This window comes from Rhea americana, unplaced genomic scaffold (assembly GCF_003343005.1).
Source record: "Rhea americana isolate MKP2758 unplaced genomic scaffold, rheAme1 scaffold_30, whole genome shotgun sequence".
NCBI lineage: Eukaryota > Metazoa > Chordata > Aves > Rheiformes > Rheidae > Rhea > Rhea americana.
This window is the reverse complement of record NW_028186424.1, coordinates 3,099,525-3,122,212: the sequence shown is the minus strand read 5'-3', so window position 1 is coordinate 3,122,212 and position 22,688 is coordinate 3,099,525. Positions and strand designations below refer to the sequence as shown.

Genomic DNA, 22,688 nt, shown 5'->3' with positions numbered 1-22,688 from the left:
AAAAGGAACTTGATCTGAAAAACAACCTGTGCTGAGCATGCAGACTCGACTTTGCTTGGTTAAAATAGAGTTGATGCATGACAGCAGATCTACCAGTCTGAATATTTTAAAGATATCAAAGTATTTAACACTGTAATCATTTTCACTCTTCCTTTGAACCAAATTCCTTTTGTGTGGTAGAGAAAACATGATGCCTTTTAGTAATGTGATTTGTTAAATGACAGATTGAAGCAAAAAGTTCACTATTTATTGAATTAATGTTAAATATCAGTCTTACCCATCTTACCATAGCCTTCATGTTCGTGATGCACTTATTTTATGTCACTCATCTTCAGTCATGCTATGGTAAGATGGATAAAGATTATGCAAGGCAGCAGAGAATCAGAGTTGAACTAGCTAGCCGTGTCAAGCCCCACTGACATCAAAGGCTGGTCGGTGCTTAAAACAGTGCCAAAACTTTAATCTTTCTCCTAAAATCACCTCTGAAACTATCTGACAGCCAGTGTAAATTGAGGAAAATAAATCAATATTAGAAGGTTCCTGATCCTCGTGGATATAGACATAGTAAAGAAATGGGGTTGAAATCTTCTAAGATGGTAAAAGTCTGATTTTATTTCACCTCCTCTTGTCCAGTTGCTAAGTACTATCTGTACCAAAAGCAGTGCTAGGAAGTATGGCTAAAGCAGCACTGCAAGTGGGTACTCATCAAACCATTGAGGATAGTAGGCCTAAGTCCATGTTGTGCTACTGTCCTTTTACGCAACGGAAAATGGCATAAAAAGAAATTAGGGCAGATACAAGTCTGCTTACACACACACAGAACTACTTCTCACAGAGCTGCAGCCAGCTATGTGTCAGCAGTGCTATCTTCTTGCTCTCATGTTCAGAGCACACCCACCTCTGTGCTCAGGGTACCCCAGAACTCCTTCAGGGCAGGGGGAGAGCAGAGGTTGGGCACGTGGAGGCCAAGGGAGAGTGGGGACAGGATTACTGCTACAGACCTGCAATGCTCTGATTCATGAGCGCACAGTTTGGGGTATGTGAGTGATGCTAGGAGTCTCAAACTCTCCTCTTTTTTTGCACAGATGATTCTGTCCCATCTTATTTCTGATAGATATTACTATGATATTAAGAGCAATGCCTGGTCTGATCCTGATTCATGTAGCTATATTTTAGCTGAATACTAAGAAAATTTCAATGTGTTTTCAAAAATATGCTGTTTCTCAGATGTGCAGCTGCTGTGTTGGTTTATTGAAACAGATGAATGGTGTCCCACATCACACCTCTGAGGTGGCTGCACTTCAGCAATGACAAGGCAATCCCAGAGATCTCTTCTATCCTCCACTAATACAGACATGCCTAACTGTAAACCCATATAGCAATAAATGAGATTTATATTAAATKACTGTGATTTACTGCAGCTATGTCTGAAAGAAGAAGACTAAAGATATTTCCCCTTTATGTGGAATATGTGCATATATCTTCTACTAGCATTATAATACGTCTCAAATTTCCAGAGACAAGACTACATTATCAACGGCATAAGTTTGCTGGTAGTGCTCATCCATCACTTTATGTGTGTGTTTCCAAGTTGCACTTCCATTTTGTAKCTACCAATGTTTGGCATTAGATAGAATAACAGCACCTGATGCAATTATACAAGATGTCCAGCAAAACGCAGATGCCTGAAGATGAAGCAACATGTGTTTTGCTGAGCACAGCAATATGGAAGGCCACACAGTGAGCAGCAGTTCTCACCATCTTCTAACAGTGAAATGGATTTTAGAATGTGCCTTGTGGGAGCTACAGACAGTATTACCTTTCAGCAAATGGTTGCCAAGAGTGCTAGACTTGAGCTGAGAAATGCCTACTTTATTCAAAAATACTTTTCCAAATCAATTTTGCTCTTTCTTTGTAGTCATAAGTGTTCCAAGTCACAGAAGTCCTTAACATTGCTGCACTCAACAAGCAGAGGACAGATACTTTGTCTCTGCATCAATTTACAGAACCTTTTGGAAGAAACAATGATAAGGTGAAAAAGTTTTTTAAAAAATCTGATGTCCACTGTCTCAATATTCCTTTCTTGCAAGAGTCAGTAAGTGGACAAGCCTTGCAACAAGCAAGCGGTATCAAAGTAAGGGAAGAATTATAGCCAATCACTGAGAAAAGGAACTTCTTGAGGAAAAATCTTAAAAACAAAGGAAATAATAGTCTTTCTCTGAAAAGTTTGCAGCTCTGACAAGATTCAAAACCACATCTAGTCCCAAGTTCATAATAACAAATTTTCAAATGTGACTAAGCTGTACTTGGTGCCAGAAGGTTGATAGAGTTCCAACCCCTGCTTTTACACCCAGGTCTTGTAGTTTGGAAATGAAATAGCCCCAATGTAATTTGGACCAGCTCAAGCTGCTCTAAGCTCCTCAGCTATGGTGATTCCACCCTTTCACTTGCTGAGGACAGTTGTGTAATTCTTTCACAACAAAACCTCTTCACAGGCTTATCCGTATGAAGAAGTCGAGCCACTACTCTGTCAGTGGATCTTCCAGGATACTGTTCTCAGGAATCTTTTTGTGTATAGAGGTGTTGGAAAGGATGCAGAAAAGGATGTTATGCATAAAAACAAAAGGGCTGCATTCTGCCTAACATACAAGAGTATAAAAGGTAATTTTGAGCCCAATGATCCACTTGAAAATTTAGTCACTCTAGGTAAAACTAGGTCAGAGATTAATTAAAATCAACAGGATAAAAAAGCAACTGGTTGTACAGATTAAAGCTACATCTTCTTTTGACTAATAAAGGAATGCTTTGATCCATGTAAAAATTCATGAACCTGTTAAATTACAGTGTTGCTGCTGTTTACTTTTTTTAATTGTAAATTGAAATTTGCTCTCTCCAGAAAGTGGCATATACCTGAAGAAATATGTAGTCATCCTGCACAGTCAGGGAATCCCGATCAGTGCCACCAGCAAACTGGACTGTCATTGTCTTATCAGAACAATTTTGAATCTGGCAAGTGATGTAACGATAACCTGAGGAAAGAGACAGAAATGTATGACAGGGCTTTGAAGGGAAAAAGAAGCAAGCAGTATAAAATGTTATTCACGTAGGGAAACCACTGCTTTTGCCAGTCAAGTTAGTTATAAAATTATTGCTCATCCAGAGAGACTGAGGATTAGGGAATGAGATGTTCAGGAGCAGGGACAACAGCAGGAGACTCTTCTCTCACTTAACCTACACACAGAACCTAACTACTCATTTGGGGAAGTGGCAGTGTGACACAACATAACTGAGATCAACAGAGCAGCCCCAGTAAAAAACTGTGAAGGGGGGTGAGAAAAGAATCAGACTCAATGTATAGAATTTTAAAGCCTRTTTTGAAAGATCTGCAGAAAGGTTACCATGCACTACTGGAACTTCTCTGTTGGGAGAGGAATTCACTATGTGTTCATAGCTTGCTGAAAATGCCTGGACTGATTTGTATCAGAGAATGCTACAGCCTCTCTTCCTCTCCAGTTACTTTCTCTGCATAGGCTGTTAGGGAAGAATTGCTGCAGCTTTGGTACAACCTGCTCTTACCAAACAGARGGAGCAAAATCAATATTCAGGCCTTACACCAGCTATGGCACATGGACCTTCTCCTAGATTAATGCTCTTCCTCCCAAGGTTTTGAGTACAAAGTGTCTGAGTCACTTTCGCAAAATGGGGGGAGGAAAGTGGGAAAATTCTTATATATGTGATCCTGTGCACCGACCATTAATGCTCAGCACCCTCCAGAAACAGTATGAAAGAGCAAATAATACACTGCTATGCATGTCTTTCATTACTTTTGCAGTATGATGGGGAATGCAKTCCATCGTTTATGATGTTTTATTAGAAAAGGCCAAACCGACATGCTAGATCCAAATACTTGGTTTAAAATCTGGACCTGTTTGAGAGGGAACAGGTCAATCCAAGTTCTTTCACTTCATTCCAAATCATCATCACAAGGATATTTRAGCAAGCACAGCAATAGGCCATCGAAATGCCTTGCAGCTATTYGTAATTCACAGGACAAGCACTACAGTCCTTTGCTAGACACATAGTAGAAGGACACTGCTTCCACTAAAATCAATGGCAATGCTCGTACTGCCCTTAACTGCACAAAGCCATGTGTATAGGACTCAGCCAGGAAATAAATATTTCATGAAAGTTTTGTTGCTTTTTCTATTAAATACAAAACTTTCCATCCAAGTTCTAAATTTTTCTCTAAATTTTTATACTGCCTYCAAATAGAGCACTTCACTGGGCTACGGAGGGCTCACCAAGGCCTCTCACTGCTTAAAGATTTAAGAATTTTGTCATCTAAATTTTAACATGGTAACCTTGATGGTTTTTTATAAGGCTGAAAGGAAGAAATGCTACTGAATCGTGGAATAACAAATTATTCATCTTTTAMAACTAATTAAGACTGAATAGGAACTAAGTTGATCAAGGAATTAAATTATCTTTCAAGGGTGCAAGAGGTAATAAGAATTACACGAATAGAGGAATCTTGGTGATTATTTACCACATTCTGACTGCTAGTCTTGTGGGGTTTTTTGTTTTGTTTTGTTTGTTTGTTTGTTTGTTTGTTTTTATTTAAAATCTCAGAAAATCAGGGAGAAGTTACTCAGTTCAGTGGAACTGACCTATACCATAATTCACTTTGATAGACGTGGCACTAATACTACATTGCCAATTTTATTTGCAAATCAGGAAAAAATGTTCAATGCTTAACTGCTAGAACAAATTGCACTATTAATGGACTTTTTCAATGGAGCATAGCGTCTTGACGTCAATTTGTCTCAGAATGGAAAACAAATTTTAAATTATACTGTATTTTTACATAACAGGACAGCTTTGCTGACTACAGATACACAGAACAAGACTCTGACATGCACAATTCTTCTTCTGGCTGGTTTTAAAAACAAAWTCAAAAGTACTCTCTAAAACAAAAAAAAATGTCTATCCACTAGGGTATCAATTGATAACATTTTCATTTGCATACCTCCACTGGGGTCCTGGATTTCCATATGAACTAAATCAGGGTCTCCATCAACTCCAGCAACGGCCCTGAGAACATAATATAATCAAGTTATGCAGAGCCATCTACAGAATAGTAATTATGTGGATAAAAAAAGAGAGGATTTCATAATAACCAGCTTCAACATCCTAGCTAGGCAATTAAAATAAACYGCATTTATAATGCTATATTACTATCATTTAGATGGAAAATATTATTTCTGTTCTTGGCATTATGTTTTTCTTCTYAAATATTTTTAGAATCTCTTCTATTGGGACATGCACACGAACAGGATTCTAACATCAATTGCAGAAAACAGAAATAGGTATGAAACTGAAAAAACATGTCATAAGCATACATTGATATAAATATACATACACATACACTTACATGCACTGCTAAATGTTAGCATATCTTTTTACAATTAGCTTTGACATYTGAAACTCTAGAGCAGATTTAGTGCTAAAAAAAGACCTAGATTTCATCCTTATTAGATATTTCTTTGACTTGATGCATGCCTTTCATAAGTAATTGACACATCTTTGGTAAGTATATTCCACAGAACAGTAGATGCTGCTTTGACAAAGGAAGAAAATGCAGAATAATTTTGAGAATGAAATTCAGAGATGGAAATTCWGTCAGAATTGATCAAGCTGCAGTTTAACTTTGAAAAGCTGTAATGGGAATACAGACTGATTTTCTCTTAATATCTCCCATGTCAAATATGCTCAGGCAAAAGATGAGATTTCAACCCCTCAGGGYTTCCATCCCAACCTCGGAATGGCAGACACAGCTATGTTTTATCCTGGCCCTTACAGCATCATTAGTGAGGCAAAGTCTGTACAGAAAGCTTTGAGCTGACAGCTGTGCTGTCACAAAATGAAACAGAATCAGGCCACACTCCCGTACCAACACTACTCTTCACATGGCTGGCAAACATGGAAGAGCCCACAGATGCAGCAGATGTGGACTGAAGACACATGACGGAGATGTATTGAGTGATAAAGTGCAGCTGAATGYAGATACTACGAAAACCCACTCAGTACTTAGAGAAAATGATGGGTTGGATGCAATTATTAATAATAAAATGCAATAAAGGTATACTTTAGAATGAAATGACATCATTGTTTAATGATTTSAAAGGGACTGATTTAGGAGGAATGGCTAAACTCAGACTCAGTAATTGGGGCCCCTTGGGAATGCAGACCAGTGAGAAGAGACTGGATTAGTTCCTGCTGCAGAACAACCAGAAATAYATGCTATTTTTCCGCAATAAGATAAATGATCAGTCAAGGAGGGAGAGAATGTAGGGGGAGAGTGGTAAGAGTAACTTGAAATCCAGGTCTATGAAGGACTGATATCAAATCTATATTTGACATCAGTCTGCAGCTCAGTGCAATCAGGGCTTAAATATGATTCCTGATAAGGAAAAAGTAGAATTAGGACCATATTACTGGCTGGCAGCTAACATTGGCATGTGCCAAAACATGCAATGACAAATTGGGCTAAGTGGGAAAAAGAGGGAAATTAAATCATAAAMGCTATTTGGTATCTCAAATCAGGGCTCGTGGCAAAACCAATTTARTTCTTAAGGCACAGAGAATATCAGAGGGAAGAACATTACATTTGCGGTAACTATTTTTTTAAAAAGGAGGTAAAGCCAAGAGATGTGAAGTAAACTGCTACTTGGTAATTTTTTTCCTTATAAATAGAATGAAAAATCCTGCATTTATTACAAAATTAGTCTCTGAAACATAAACTATTTTAGCATTTTGGGAGGCAACACATCAAGTCAGACAAGATCTACTTACTGAAGGCCTGATAAGAATACATTTGAACAGACAGAAGGATCTGTGAACTTTTTCACAGTGCAGACTGTATCTGTTTTTCTAGGTATTCATAACATGCCAAATCAAATCTGCTATCAACTCTGCAGTCAGCTTTCTGAAGGAAGAAAAACTAGGTTTGGTTGAATATTTTACTTTTTGTGAGGGACCTCATGCATTTGAACCACAATCTAACAGAAACTTCAGGATTAAAATCTTCTAATTGAAAATCTGACATATTAATCAGAATCAATAATGCAAAGATGGAATTTTTTATACTTTCAAAATAACCTCTTGTATCTATAATTTATCAATATGATTCCATAAGCACAGTTTGAGATATTTGTCAATACTTGTATTTGTCAATACAATACCTTTTCATATTTCTTTCAGTAGGTCAGAAATGACAATGGTCTCATCTCTACTGTGTTCCTTGAAACAGGGGCATCGGCACAGGTAGCATCTAATACCATTTCCCAGTGTAACCCTTTAATGCAAGAGCTTTAACAAGACTGCATGTATGCCGAAAAGTTCCCAACTCAGACTCCGTTCCCCCTTTATATTTTTATTTAATTAGATGTGAATGAAYCACAAGGAAGGTTTCCTCAGGTTAGCACGGAAAAAGTAATAATTTTTTTTCCCCCTAAAGCTCAGACTTTTTCCCTATCCCTCATTTAAAACCATCCTTCATTTAACAGGGAACAGTTACTTCCAGAGAGCAAGTCATCTCTTCCTCAACCAGCTGGATCACCTCCTAAAAGAATCCCTGGATTCATCCTGGATTAGGATGACAATGTCAGGCTGCAGTTTGAGAAGCACTTCTCATTGCTGTGCCAGATTAAGCCACTCCACTCTGTGTCACCACTCTTGCCTCTCCCACACTGCCTCAGATGTCCCACCGAACTTGCCAGGTAACAGCACTAGTAACTGATCTAAGGTAACTCTACAAGGGTAACCATACAAAAAGAGAAGCCTCAAAGCTGCCAGAAGAAATGCTCATTAAGTTATACTTGCAGATATCTAACTTTTAGATATGTCTGACAGGTGAGATGAACTCTGCAAGTGCACAGTTTATCTATTTTGAAATGCTAAAGTTAGGTAAGCAAAATGAGGAAAAAATATTCACATTTCAGAAATACGCTGTGTTTTATACTACCCTAATTCTACGGACAAGACACAACCAMAGAGGCTCTCTGTGCACTCACTGAAGACATTAAACCCTTAAAGTCAACTTTTGAATGTGAACTATAGAGCAGACTTTCCCAACTTTGAAGTGYTTTTCCCCAGCATTACAAAGGCTTTGGAATAGTCCTTTTTTATTGAAAAAAGATCTCATCTATTGTGGTTGCTAAAAAAATCTTCAGAAGAGAGTATAACTAATACAGAGCTATTTGCCTGAGTGTGCAGAGAATTTGAAGCAATATCCCTGAAGAATAAACTAATCCATTCATTTCAGAGGACTCCTATGGCAACAGTACTTTAAATAGCCATACTRTTATTTCATTTGTATTTAGAGCATGAATCAAAGGAAAAGCAGTAGCACACTACGAAGGATTAACACAATCTAGGTCCCTCCTCCCATGAGGCACAGCTTTCTTAAAATGATGAGCAAAAAAAAAAGAAGCACATACAGAAACACAAACTGTACATGAARCACTTAAATGGAATGCTCAGCAATGAGTTTTTCATACTGAGGGACAAATCTAGGACAATTTATTTGCATTTGCATATACAAAGTTACTACTAATACAAAAGAAATATATTGCACCGATGTTATGATCCTGTCCACACAYCCACTCGAAAGCTCATCCCTTATTTCAGGAGAAAGAATAAACATGAAAATGACAGAGAACAATCTTAAAAGCCYGGTTTATTGCTTCTGAGCTAACAGGACCTCTTTCAGCTTATAAGGTACAGACACAATAGACAGGAGCTTCCTTCTTTTAGTTGATATTTCACCACCAACACTTTTTTTTCAAACAAAAACTCAGGCTTTCAGTAGAACATGTACTTCCCCAGGAGTTATTTTTCTCAACTGCAGCATGGTTTTTGGTGTTCCTTTGTGACAATTCTCCTTTTTTTTTCTCCCCACAGTGTTTTTCAACTAAAATTTTCAAATCTCAGCAATTTGGGACAATCTTTTTTGTTTGTCTTACATSACTGAAGGAGGGTTGACCACTAAATTATGGGTTTTCTGGTTCAGATTTTTTCTACATTTTAAAATTAAATCCTTAAAATTTCTACTGAAAATTCAGCCTGACTTTAAACTAATTAGTTGGAAAACTTATCCAACAGAACATAATTTAGGAACTTTTTGGAAGGATTAGTTTTCTATTTCTTATATCATCTAATCATGCAGGTAGTTAGGCACCAATCCTGTCGAAGAAAAGCAGCAAGATAGGTCTTTTGGTGGTTCACGAACCTTAAATTGGCTCAGCTATGTTGCACTCTTTGTGCATGTTTCACCCTACTTATGTCTCTAAGATGCATCCAATAAAATACGACGCAAGACAGTGGCAAATCAGGACAACTTTGTTCCCACATACACACAGTGGAGGCCTGARTTTGTCCTGAGGGACACTGGAGCTCTTTCTTATATATATATTTTTAGACTTTTAGAGAAGTCCTCCTGAAAGATCATACATCATATGACCTAATTTTTCACTGATTTCAGCAGTTAAATCAGCATAAAGAGAGTGCAATGCAGTGGGCTGTGCATGCCTTGGTCTGTGYACAAATATACACTCTATGAAATGAACATTATGCATTTTATACTTTTAAATAAGAATGGTACAATTCTAAGTGKTCCTYTATGAGAATTCTAGTTATCATACCTTTGGAATAAATTGGCAATGATTTTGCTTTTATCCAGTTGCCYTTCTCCTTCATAAACTGCCCCACTATTTTCTTCAGTCACATGCAGTATTAGAAACATGCTAATGCTCATGTAAAATTTGATACTTATGTAGTATATATGAACAAAAATCACCACTGATGTATAACACTACAGTCTCAAAAKGTGAATCACAAGCATCAATCTTTTATATAAGTTATGATTTTATATTTTATTTCCCACAGAAAACACTTTTGTGTTTCCAGGACTCTGGGCTCATTTTGCAGGGCAGTCATTGCCCACAAGCACCAATAAAGTAGAGTCTGCTACAGATTAAGTATSTAKTCTCCTTTAAATAGGTCCCTTCATTGTTAAATATTTGATCCAGCTCACTCGGATACATGCTGATAAAAGCACACCCTCAAACATGCCATCTGAAACAAACAAACAAAAAAAATCAAAACAAACCACACTCTGGTGTGCAGTAGCTTCCAGTCAAAGGCCATCTGAAAACTAGCAGGTCTCCTCTGTATAGGCCCTCCTATAATCTCTTTGTGTGAAGGTTATTCAAAAGATAACAAGTGTCCAGTTTAGACTGAACACTGATTTCCAGTAATTCACATTATTGCTTAGAAAGCAAGTCAAAACCATGTTCTTGGCTTGCTATAGAAGCGCTTGACCAAAAGGTACTTTCACATTATTGCATAAAAGAATATCAGTATTTTTTTAATCCTGTATTGCAAATGTTTCCTCTCACTAACTTAAAATGATATTTGACTGCTGGCAATCTGGTTACTCAGGGAAACAAAATTGTAATTTGATTTATGCAAGATATGTCTGAGTTACGACTGATTTATGTTTCAGGCCTTGCCTTCCTCATAGCTGCTTTGAAAGACATACCTTTGACAACACAGTCCATGCCACGCACAGCCAACGTGTGCTGTTCCTTATTTACTCCTTATTCTTAAATGCTTTTTAATAAAAGCATTCTTCCAGGCACCCTGATCCAAACAGCAGAGCTGGAGTGCTTTGTGATATTGATCACCGCACAGAAGCAGAAACAAATATCATCCTGAGTGATTAAGTCAAACGTAAGAATGACTGCCCACACAGATTCTTGGCTTCCCACACAAGCGCCTTTCACAGAAAATTCACTGTTAAAGGCTCAATGAAATCTTTTTTCCATTTCTCCTCCCTTCAGGGCATAACATCTCTGAAACCCACTCTTTCACCTGACACTTGAATAGCCAGGAACTCACTACACTTGACATTAATGGCTAGAGCTCAGATTGATTACTCATACGGGATTTCATGATGAGAACAGAACTTTGGTCTCCCGAGTACAAATGCTGTACCCAAATAAACTCATCATTTTTTATTTTTATTTTYTCATCCCTCATGAAGATGGAGAGCCTGTATCTAAAAATAAGAGATATCTATAGCACAAGATCCACATATTCTAGTGAATTGAGGATAAAATATTTCTAAGGCTCTGGACAGAGTCATAAAGAAAATGTGCTCAGCCTAATTCTCTAGTAATTACTGATTCATGCCTTGCTGTCCTGGAGTATATTTGCACTAGTGTAGACAGCTGATTCACAATCTATTCTTCAYTTATGTATTACTAAGCTCTATTTTGAGAAATCAAAAGGAATTTAATGGATGCATAAGCCTTGGGGATAGAAAAGAATAGCTGCAGAGCCAGAAGAATCCCAAATTACAAAATTCTTTTTTACTCTGAACTATTACCATGTAATATACTACTCCCTTTTTTTTTTTTTTTTTAAAGAAGGAGGGGGCTTGATATATAAAAGCAAGCAATTACATACTATGTGAAGTGTGGGTGCTTAATGTTTGGCAGAGATATTTCAGCAACTCTTTCTAAAGCAATCTCTTTTCATTCCTTCCTACAAATACRTTAGGAACTGCAGAAAATAAACGCTTATAAAGGTTAGATTCTATAACATCACTTCTATAGAAATCACTGCTTTAGAGGCAGTACTGTACGGTTCATTGCAGTTTGTGTGCACCACTTGTCAGAGTTTCTTAAAGCATAAGAATTTGCTCAAAATTGAAATGTTTCACACAAACAAGAAAAGATTTGAAACTTCCCTGATAATATTTATAAAGAAATAGAAGATTTATTTTCTAAATGTTGATACAAAATTAAAAGTTCCATTTTGAATGATACTGTTACTTAATATTTGATTTTCTGCAATAAATTTCAAATCCACATTTCAAGATTTTGTTTTTAATTTTTTTAGAAGCTTTTCAATGAAAAAGTCAGAGCTTTTATTTTCAGTACTTCCATACAAAAGTTTTCTGAACACGCTTTTTTTTCTATATTTTGATTTTTCATTTCAACTTGAGTGAGAAAGCAAATGAAACAAAAGAAAGGAATTTGTATGATATGGACATTTTCCAACCATCTTTACATCTATCTGCAGCCTTACAGCCCCATTGGCCCCGCCTCTTAAGCTGCTAGAGAATAAAAACTGCTAGGAAGGATTTGTTGAGTTTCCTTTGCAAAAGAATAAATAAAGAAATTGTGATAAAGTTGGGAGAGACAGAAGAAGATGCTACTCTAAATGAGAGAGGGGAAGAGAATATTCTTCGCTCCTAAAATATAGATCATTCCACTGATATCAATAATCTTTCAGTTAGTTCCACTGCCTTGAAAGACTGAACGTCATATGTTAAATCTGCAGAAATACTTCAGGGATGGTCCAGAATCCTTGAAAAGCAGATACAGTCTGGAAGAATATTTGAATATACTGCTTATAAACATACAGTGAAGAYCTGAACATAAATATTTTAAACTACTAAGGCCCCACTGATCTCCCCATAATATAAATACAAAAGATATTCCATTAAATTAATTGCTTTTGTATTTTCAGTAAGGAACAGAAAAGGGATGTGCATGAAGATCTGGCTGCGGCTGGAAGCACAGGAGGAAATTGTTTTTAAAAAAGCCCTGGAAAATATTATGATGGATAATATTTATATTTACCAGGCTAAAATAAAAATCTGAGGCTTTATCATCAACTAGTATACAATGGCAAAGCTCCACTGGTATCAAAGAATAAACATCTGCCCAGTGAAATGTAATACTTCTCACGAATAGCAGCAAGACACACTCCTCCATTGATAGAGAAATGGGCAATTAATTTGGATTAATTTCACCTATCTTTAAAGCATCAGATATTGCACACTGTCAAGAAAATAATGCTGGACTAAGCAGAAAGTATCCTAATAGTTAAGGTATGAAAAAGCCCATTGAAAATTGCACAAATACTTTTTTTCTATCTAGCACTCAGATAACTCGAGAGGTGAAGGCCATAGGAAAGTAGAAAGATTCACATAATCATACAGTAACTTCCACTGGAGCAAAGGTCCAACCCTCTACTCAAAGCAAATTCTGCAAAATATATATTGTGATGTTTCACATGATAATAGAAGCAAAACATATTTTTAATCTTTATTTCTTAGGCTTTTAAGAAGTTTACGATCATTTGGCATTAATGAGGCACTAAAATTTCTACCCCAAAATYCTTGATGTTGCTAGTTGATACAGTTCTTGAGAGAAACCAAAGAAAATGAAGGAACAAAAACATAGAAATTATTTCTGTTAAAAACATAAATATTCTTGCAATTTCTTACTCTTATTTGAGAGGAATGTGACGTTTATGAACAAATAKGACTTTGAAATAAAACTGAAAGTATTTTTATCAAAGTTTCAGCATTCACTCCCATTGTGTTGGAATGATTTAAGGAAAGGTATTCTGAAACACAGCCAAATAYGCTGTTTAATATTATGCTTAATATTAAACATCCACTTATTTTCATTCTTACGTACAAGAAACACTGACTTATTATTTTAGTTAGAGCAAAACTGTTATTTATTTCAATGCTATGTTAAGGTTTTCAAAATTTAAGTGCACTAACTACACTTAGAAAAGCAAAYCGTCATTAAACAGCTCCGCAGGAGAGAGGATTCCAATTGTTTTCTTAACTCTTACTGAGTTTGWTGGGTTTTGTATTGCATACATTTAAAATGCTTTTTAATTAAAGAGAGAGAGCCAAATCCCCTCCTGACTTAACACCCTGCATATCTGCCCTAAGAAAACTGCTCTGTAAGGCAGATGTGATACTTCTGACCCACTGTGTCACTTCCAAATCATTATACCCCTGGCATGGTAGCTAAGAGATGGGTATTGCTTATGAAGCTTCAGTTGCTGTGTGGAGGCAAGCTCTTGGGCATGGCTGCATTTTGCAGGAGCAAGAAAGCAGAAAGGATTAGGCTGACTCCAGAACTTCAGCAGAAAAGGCTGACATAAACTGGAGTAAATCAGATGGCTGTTACTACAGTCAAAGCATGGGTTGTTCTGACAGAATGAACTGGAAGCAGGCTGCATATTGGAAAAAAAACCATTTGGAATTATGAAAAAAATGGCCTCAGTATGTCCAGGGGATAATTATGCCAATGGTGAGCAGGGCAGGGCAGGTCGTAGTGCTCACTGCTCTGTGCAACAGGAGAGCCTGGCACAGCTCAACCTGTTCATGTGCCGCAGCCGCCGTYCTGCCCAGCTTCCCCAGCAGCACCATGCCACTGCGTATTTGGACTGGTTGCCAAGCTGCATTTTAGGCCATGGTATCTGCAGGTATTGTGACAGTTCTGTATACTTTATAAAATGCAACCTCTACATCAGAAGCTTGTTTTGTTGTTCTGTTTTTTGTGTTTTTTTCTTTGCCTTTTGCCAGAATGAGTATCCATTTCAATGCAAGCAGAGAGCAACTGCTTGAGGAAGGAGAACAACATGAATGCCAAACACGTAGCAGATCTGGCAGCTGAAATCAGGTAAATCCATTTCAGGACTGGCAATACCACTAGCAAACCACTAAGTATTGCTGAAAGCCAGCTACCACTCCACAAACACACAGATAATTATACTTCCTGCAATTAACACAGATTAGAGTGCCTCTGGAATTAAGACCCAGATCAAAAGTCACTTAGGAAAGGAAAGTGTCTAGCAAGTTACAGCTAATTCTGTCACAAAAAAGCCCCAGTTATTKGTGATGTTACAGTCATCAGATATGCACAATCTATAGTTATGTGCTGAAGTCAAAATGTGAAAGGTAGAATTCTCTGGCTTTTTCAATAGAAATAAGTGTTGAGTGGGCAAATTGACTACTTTTAAAAATAAAATCAATTAAAATCACTGGCAAAAGAAAAATGTTCATTTGAATGTCAAAGAAGTTACACATTTTGCAAATTGATTTCATTAGTATATAAAAAAGCATTTTATTCTTCAAACACTTTCTCAAATTGCAAAGACCACTTTCTAAACATTTTGAGAGATTGTAAGATATTTGAAATGAAAATAAGATCACTTGATATTTGTATACTCAGTAAAGTCATATTTTGCATTTGTTTCCCTAATAGTGTAAGTTTATATATGACTGTATTTAATACGTCTGATTCAATCTTTCTCAAATAATATTTTACCAATTTTTTTTTGCAAAAAAATGCTCTCCTTTCTAACAATCAATTTTGCGAGTAAAATGAGAGCAATTTCACTGAACATTTGAAGTTCTCTCTAAATCTTGGGGAACGTACATCCAGACCTGTAAACCCTTTATGCATTGACACTAAGTATGAGCACTGACATGTATGAATTTGCAGTAGTGGATGTAGGAATGTTGACATACTAGAACTGCAAGTGTTGCTAAGGCTCTTACAGTATTAGTACTTCCAAAAACATTGTGATTGATTAGAATCAAATACTTCTGCTCTTCATTTTTGCTGGGAGAATAACTGCTTCTTACCAAAAAATATGATCTTTTGAAACTCGCTCCTGCAGAAGGATCCATTTTTTCCCCAAGTCAACTGACACATAAACCTACAAAGGAAAAAAACATACAGAGAGAGAGAGAGAGAGAGAGAGAGAGAGAAATCAGATGATGGGAAACTGTTCATAATGTACTTCTTAAAAAACAGGGCCTATGTCACTATTAAAATTACAGACTGCACACAAATAAAAGAAAATCATTTCCAGGAATTTTCTACAATATTTTCAGATTTTCAGAGTAATACCTTTACATCTTTTTAATCAACAGAAACAGAGAAAATCTTTTGAAAAATAATCTATAAAGAACAAAACTCAGCGTCTTCTTGTTTACCGTGAAAACAATTCACAATTCATTTTGAATCACATTTTTTTGATCCTGGCATGGTTAGAGGGAGTGTACAAAGACACTTTTCTTCACCTTCTTCCCATTCAGTGACCAAACAAGCACAAATGCTCTCCATATGCTTAAACCCTTATTCAGTCAAATATACTTTAAGTCAATAAGCCAATGGAATTTAATATGCTGCTCAAGTAGGAGCTAAAATATACAAAAATGCTTAAGAGATCTGATGAGGAGAGAGATTCTTAAGTGCTTGCTTCATAGATATCAGTTTGTGTCCCCTGAGAAACGGTCACTCAGCAGAGAGGCAGAAGCCGGCCGGGAGGAAGGRGAAGACGATGGTTCCACCTCGCCTCTGAGCGCTTCATCCACAGTAAAAGCAGAATGAGAATGACAAGGATCGATATCAACAGTGCAGATGAAAGTTGTTTTCATAATAAATATCTTGCATAATAAAGCAAGACATAAACTGCTGCTCAGAAACCTCCCTCCTCCAGTGTCTGCCCTCATAACATCTTTCCTCCATTTAAAACAGCAATATCTACCAGAATTTTTAAAGGGCAGATTTAATACATGCTAATATCTACATGCATTGTTTATTTGATACAATTTACATATGATGGGTTTTCCCTTAACATCTCTAATAGAAAAAAGAATACCAGTAAAACTATTCCACTCTCATGTGATAATAATTCACCTATTCAGTCACTGATTGTTTGGCAGGGCAGAGTCTTACAAGAACTGGAAGAAATATATTTTCTTAACTGCACAGGTTTATCGACAAATGAAAAAAACTATTACGTATTCCATTTTGCTACAGACAAGCAGCAATATTTAACAGGTAAAGATAAAGACTGAGGTAACTTTCTCAACATCCACTCGTCAGCAAACAGTTGTTTTTAATTTTAATAGTTCAATTGTTTTAATTCTGTTAAGTGCCACCCGTGCAATAAATGTCACTCTATTAAAAAAACAGAAAGTGCATTACTTAGTTGGGCCATTTTTTCATCCCCAGAGCTTCCAAACAAACAATTAAAATCTACTGTGTCCTTGTCAAGTTTTAAAAATCAAAAAGCATGTATATAGACTCAGTGAACAAGTGATTGTTATTCATTATTATTGTGGTAGCTAGAAAACGAAAGTATAGATTTGAGATAGTAAATGGATTAATCTAACTACATTGACTGGATTTGCATTAATTTAGAGTGTCAGCTAGAGGCTACAGCTTTATTTAAATAAAATCTATGGTTCTGAATGAAAGAACATTGCAGATTTTGCAATATAAAGTAAGCACTAAATCAAATCGTATGTGTGAAAGGCCATGATGCTCCAGCAGACAGAGAAGCCTCAGTGACTGCTATTTATTAAGGACTCTATCCTGCATTGGCTGTACTCTCAAGAGTGCTTTTGTAAGAAATTATTTGAGTAATAGGAGGTAATGGCTTCTGCTGAGTCTTACATCATGTTACTTTSTGATACTACTTTCTTTAAGTCAAGGTAAAGTTAGAAAATCCAGAGTTTGGCCCTTGGCCAAACTCAGATCAACGTTATCTCTCAAGACCATTGACTTTGATACAGTGACCKCTTTTGATGCCGAGTTGCCAGTCTGATTTTCAATGCCTTCTTTGCCTGTATCACTTCATTTCCCTCTCTCTGCTAGGCCAAGTACTTCAGCTCTCACACAAAATTTAAGCAAGTGACTCATCCAGTTATAGGCAAAGGTATCCTATTTTCCTATACAACTTAAACAAAGATTGTAGGACTTGTCCAGTAAATCTTTATGATTATCTCCTTTAACTGTCAAACTGATAGACTGAGAAAGTCTGTCAGATCACCTAATCCTTTCTACTACTGATGCAGAATATTCTTTATTCAGTAATTTGTAGTTTTTTGTCCAGTCACATTTTAAGTATGGCAAGTAATAGTATCACTCCCTCTGGAAGATTATCCAAGCACAAAATGCCTGAAAATCTCCCTATCTTGCATAACTCAGCAAAGCACTATACAAATGCTTCACCTTGAGCTCCTGCCCGCTTTTCTTTCTCAGCCAGATTTTTACTCACTTACTGTGGTTGGTCAGCTTCCGCATACACTTCTCACCCAAATACCACCATACTCCATTACACCCAAATTACCTTTTCTGAGCCATTTGATCGTCTTGRCTATACCCAGTTCAGGAACTCTATCTATCACCAGAAACAAAAGCCTAACTGAAAACAGACCTTTTCATAAGATAAGCTTTCCTCAAGTCTTTTGTTCACATAACATGTATTTGTCACATTCATACCAGTTARCTGTGTTAGGATTTAATAATCAAAGCCAGTAAGTAAATAAGCAATACAGTCCATACAATTTGTGAATTAATTTGATTTTTAATGATTTTCATTCTATTATTTCTCCCCTACAGCCTACTTAATTGCAGCTTAAAACAGGAGTACACACAGAAGTGATTCAAGATCACTACTGGGCCCACAATCCCAGTGACTTCACAGCTTCAGTTTTGGCATTTTAAGGAGTTGAACTACACTGTTACAGGATTATGTGCTCAGTCATCCCATGATTAGCCTAACACATGCAGAAAATTGACATTGCTCTTTATAATTTAATTGGAAGCAAGCTGAAAGAGGTTCAGAATCTACAACAACGTGATACAACTTCGGAATCTGAATTTGGTATAAATACTTGGTGTGGGAAAGAATTATTCGGTATTTTTACAGATTCAGTGAGTCCTAAGCTCCTCTTCTGCTRTACAACTAAACAGAAGTATATTTTATTTTATATTATTTTACATCTCTAGAACGGTTTTTGAAGGCAGCATTTCAGCTTCATAAACTTTCTACTACACTGTAAATTAAAGAACAATTGCTAATGGTCACTTTATAAGGAGTAGCACATTTCWGAGGCAGTAGTTAACTACATTAGCAATATCCATGTCAACTGCAAATGTTAGGATTGAAATTACTGAAAAACAAAGAGATTGGAGATGCATACAATAAATATTCAGATAAGCCTCTAAAAAACTGAATATGGTTCCCTAATGGACAAATGATATTTCACAAAATATATATAACTCATAAAACTCAACAGTAATTAGCATATGACAACTGTTTCATATCATCTTAATGGAATAATTCCTATATTTTAAAAAAAATACAGTATCTGTGAGCTTTACCTTGCCTTCCTTGGTGTAAGCAAGTACTTTGTCTTCTTCTTTTGGGTGAAAAAGGAGAGTTTCCACAAAGAAACTAATGGGCTGTTTTTGGAAAGTGGCTCCTTCATCCATACTTATGAAAAGACTTTGGTCACGGTCGTTATGGGAAGAACTTACAAGAATTATCTAAAAGAGAAAAAAAAATCCTTATATTTAGAAGCCTATTTTTTATATAATAGACAACATAGACTTATTTTTCTTCTGTAAATGTCTGATTTTGTACATACCTTATTTATGAGAATTCTGTGGATAAGAGACTCCAAAGTATCTAAGAGACAAGCACATCCAGGTCCTACTGATATTTCCTCACCAAATCTGGGAATGTTAAACTCTATAACTTCTATTTCAAATCACCCCAAACTGACCAAGGTTCTTGAAGCCATGTGCAAAAATCTCAAGACTAACAAAGAAGATTTGACAAAGACTCATTTTTTATGTCTATATATAAAAATCACTTCATGTGAGGCTGTAAATATTAAATCTACAAATAATCACTGCTATAGTGAAATTAAAAGAATCACTCAAGAAAAAGAAGTGGTTTAAAAAAATCCCTCCATTGCTACACCACTCTTCTCCTGCTGCCACATTTTGGATAAGATGGCAATTTGTTTTGATGCAGAAAAACGCGTTAATCATTTATTTGTGTTTCATTTTCATTTAATACCTTGACTCAGACAAAATAAGAGTTCCAGCTGTCTCCTTGTGTGGACTTAATGGCAGGCTTTCAATAACAAAGAAATTCTCCTCATATAGTTTAATCAGTCACACTTTTTTCAACTTTTTCAGCCTTYGCAGTTTGCCAGTGCCTTATAGTGTGGTTCTAAAAATGCCACTGTGAGGATCCATTTTTATCATCTTTTCAGGCCTAGCTTGCAAGCAGCTAGCATACAAACACTACGTGGATTTTCAAAGGCCAGCTGGGCTCTATTTGGCTCACACTTCAACAATAAAACGATGTTATTCAACAAATGATGCAGAAGAAACCACAGAATCCCAATCACTTTTCTATACAGTGAGAGTTAAGTGCTAATAGACATAAATGGCAGCCAGTTATGTAAAAAGAATTACAATAATATAAACACATACAAGCAAATGCATTAGACAAAACAGTACATTTTTTTTATGTAGTTACTTTTTTGAAGTAGAGTTGAAGTTTAAAAAAATTGGAAGTTCTAATGAATTATGTAGAGATGACAGCTGGATTGAGCTTTTTGTGCTATTACTCTTGGGAAAAAGCTGTAAATACAACATTTGTACAAGCTCTAACTTGACAGGTTATTTAAGCATGTACTTGGAGCGCATACACAGTTCTACTAATTTCTGTAAAATTTTCACCTATTTAACATGGAACACATTGAAATACTTTGCTGAACAAGAGCGTTTCACATATACTTCAGAATTCATGGTCCACCTATAAAACCATGCACTAAACCACACATTATGCCAAATCTACTTCTCATAGTGGTGTGAGAACAAAATAAAAGCCCATAACTTTTCTAAAATTTTCCACATTTTAAATTATATTCTTTACCCAAGAGTATGAAATTTGTCATTTTTATTGGAAAGTCTGTATAAACGACACCTTCATAAATGTAATCTGTTATTTCCATTGCAACTAATGGCTTCCTTTTCCCTTTTCTGAACTCTTCAAACTGCATCTGTTTATTAGTATATGTAGCCCAAGTATGTTGCTCACGGCCCAGATACAGCATCCAAAGATTCCTGTAACATGCTCATGCAGAAATCARTTTTCTTCAAAGGGCACAACACTACCCTCAAATTCAGTGTAGCTGAATGGCTTCCCTGTGCCATTGCTTGCACCGCAGGGTGGAAAGGAGTGTCCAGCGCAAAGCCTTGTACTTTTCTTGCCACCCTAGCAGCTGCAACTTAGACTCAAAACACTAGCATTTTTCTTGGAAATAAATTAATTCAAAATGCTTGCTGACTGAGCTACCTAATGCTCAACCCTGTTGGTTCCTGACCAGCTCAGATCACAAGAAGAAGGATCTGGTCCAGGGCTAAGGGACCAAGCAGCCTCCACAATACAGCTGCAGCGTGAGCCCCACATTTCATACCAAAGCTTGTGTCTAGGCACATCCTTGCATGTGAATGCGTGGATGGGGCCCAAGGCTGGTCATGAGACTCATGCTCAACTTGCAGTGATACCCTTCCTTCCAAGCCTTGGCACTGGGACCAGCATGCCACTAAATCCAGATGGAAAGTTTATTACCTTTGGATTCTGCTTTCTAGTCCAAACAGCCCTTTCTGTCAATGTCATTATCTTGATTCTCTCCTGTTAACATCTTTAAAAAYGTATACAGCTAGGAGAACAAATCAGTGTGGTRTATTCTTTGGAAAATGCATAGACARCACGTGAGTGGAACGGTAATCTCTGGACYACAGTGTCATCGTCTTGCTTAATGGATCTTATGCTTCAATACAATTGGYTTCAATATAATAAAGGAATTAAATTTATAAATCTGGGAATGTTTTTCATTGTTAATGATCCTTGAGTGTAGGTCTAAATTTCTCCTGTGCTATGTAGATTCAAAAACAGCTTCCAGAAAGCAGAAATAAATGAAAGGTAGGACTCATTCAATAACATCATTCTAGAAACTGAAGTCATAAGCAAAATGCCAAATATAATGAATGCAAACATACTGAGATTTGCTAATGCTGCAGTTAAAAAAATGAGCTATGCACCTTTCAGAGTTTAATCTCTGAGAAGAAAGTTAGCCTAAAGACTGTGGACATTGAAGCATACAGGGCAGAGTCCCCAACTATACTCTTATCCACACAAGTATCATAAATCATTTAATGAAATGTTTTTGAATTTTCCTCAGTGTTCTGATTTATATTTCAGTAGTTTAAATTGATCATTACGTACCAAGCATACAGATTTGCTTCCCACAGCCAACACACTGGGTGCTCAGATTTGCCCRCTGGCGAACACTACTTATGGAAGAAAATACTCCAGAGTAAATATTGTATCCACGTTAAAAGCTTTCTATAACAAGTTTTATTTACTTTGGAAGTAGAACAAGTAGCAAGGCTTCTCACCAACAAGGGAGCTTGTGACTGATGCAGAGATGTAACTGGGACATACTAACAGAGGAGCTGACTAACAGAAATTGCTGAGGGTTTAAATTCAAAATAAATAACTACTTGCTTGAATGATTTTGGCTCCAAAAAAACAGAATACATCACATCTAAACTTCACCCAAACTTCTAAACAACTTTATTTAACATTCCTCCCTCCTGTCAGATTTTCTAAAAATCTTTTTAGAAAAACTGTAACTTTGCATTATGCAGTTTATCCCCAACTTCACTTCTTAATCTCCCATGACCACAATAACATACATGTGTATATTCAGATCAGAYGCAGATACATAACTTGTAATAGTTACATGGAGGTAAAAGAATGTTTCAAGAACCTATTGTATGGATTGTCAAGGAAATAAGAACAAATAGGATATAGTATAGATCAATGGGAAGTGAGCAAAAATGATTTCTAGTAGAAATTAAAAATACTATACCATGCATATATATGAAGTAAAGCATTCCAGAAATTAAAAAAAAAAAAAAAAA

General features: G+C 36.4%; 1 protein-coding gene across 4 annotated transcripts in view; it reads right to left on the bottom strand.

Moving 5' to 3' along the window:
- The window catches only part of SORCS2 (sortilin related VPS10 domain containing receptor 2), a 360,885-nt gene that overhangs the window by 86,785 nt on the left and 251,412 nt on the right, over positions 1 to 22,688 (bottom strand). For all 4 annotated transcript variants that reach the window (XM_085309605.1, XM_085309606.1, XM_085309607.1 and 1 more), the window contains exons 3-6: positions 19,062 to 19,226; positions 15,527 to 15,600; positions 5,027 to 5,091; positions 2,911 to 3,029 (exon numbers count right to left, since the gene is read on the bottom strand). In XM_085309605.1, coding sequence (XP_085165731.1) covers positions 2,911 to 3,029; positions 5,027 to 5,091; positions 15,527 to 15,600; positions 19,062 to 19,226 — 423 coding nt within the window. The remainder of the gene's footprint in view (positions 1 to 2,910; positions 3,030 to 5,026; positions 5,092 to 15,526; positions 15,601 to 19,061; positions 19,227 to 22,688) is intronic.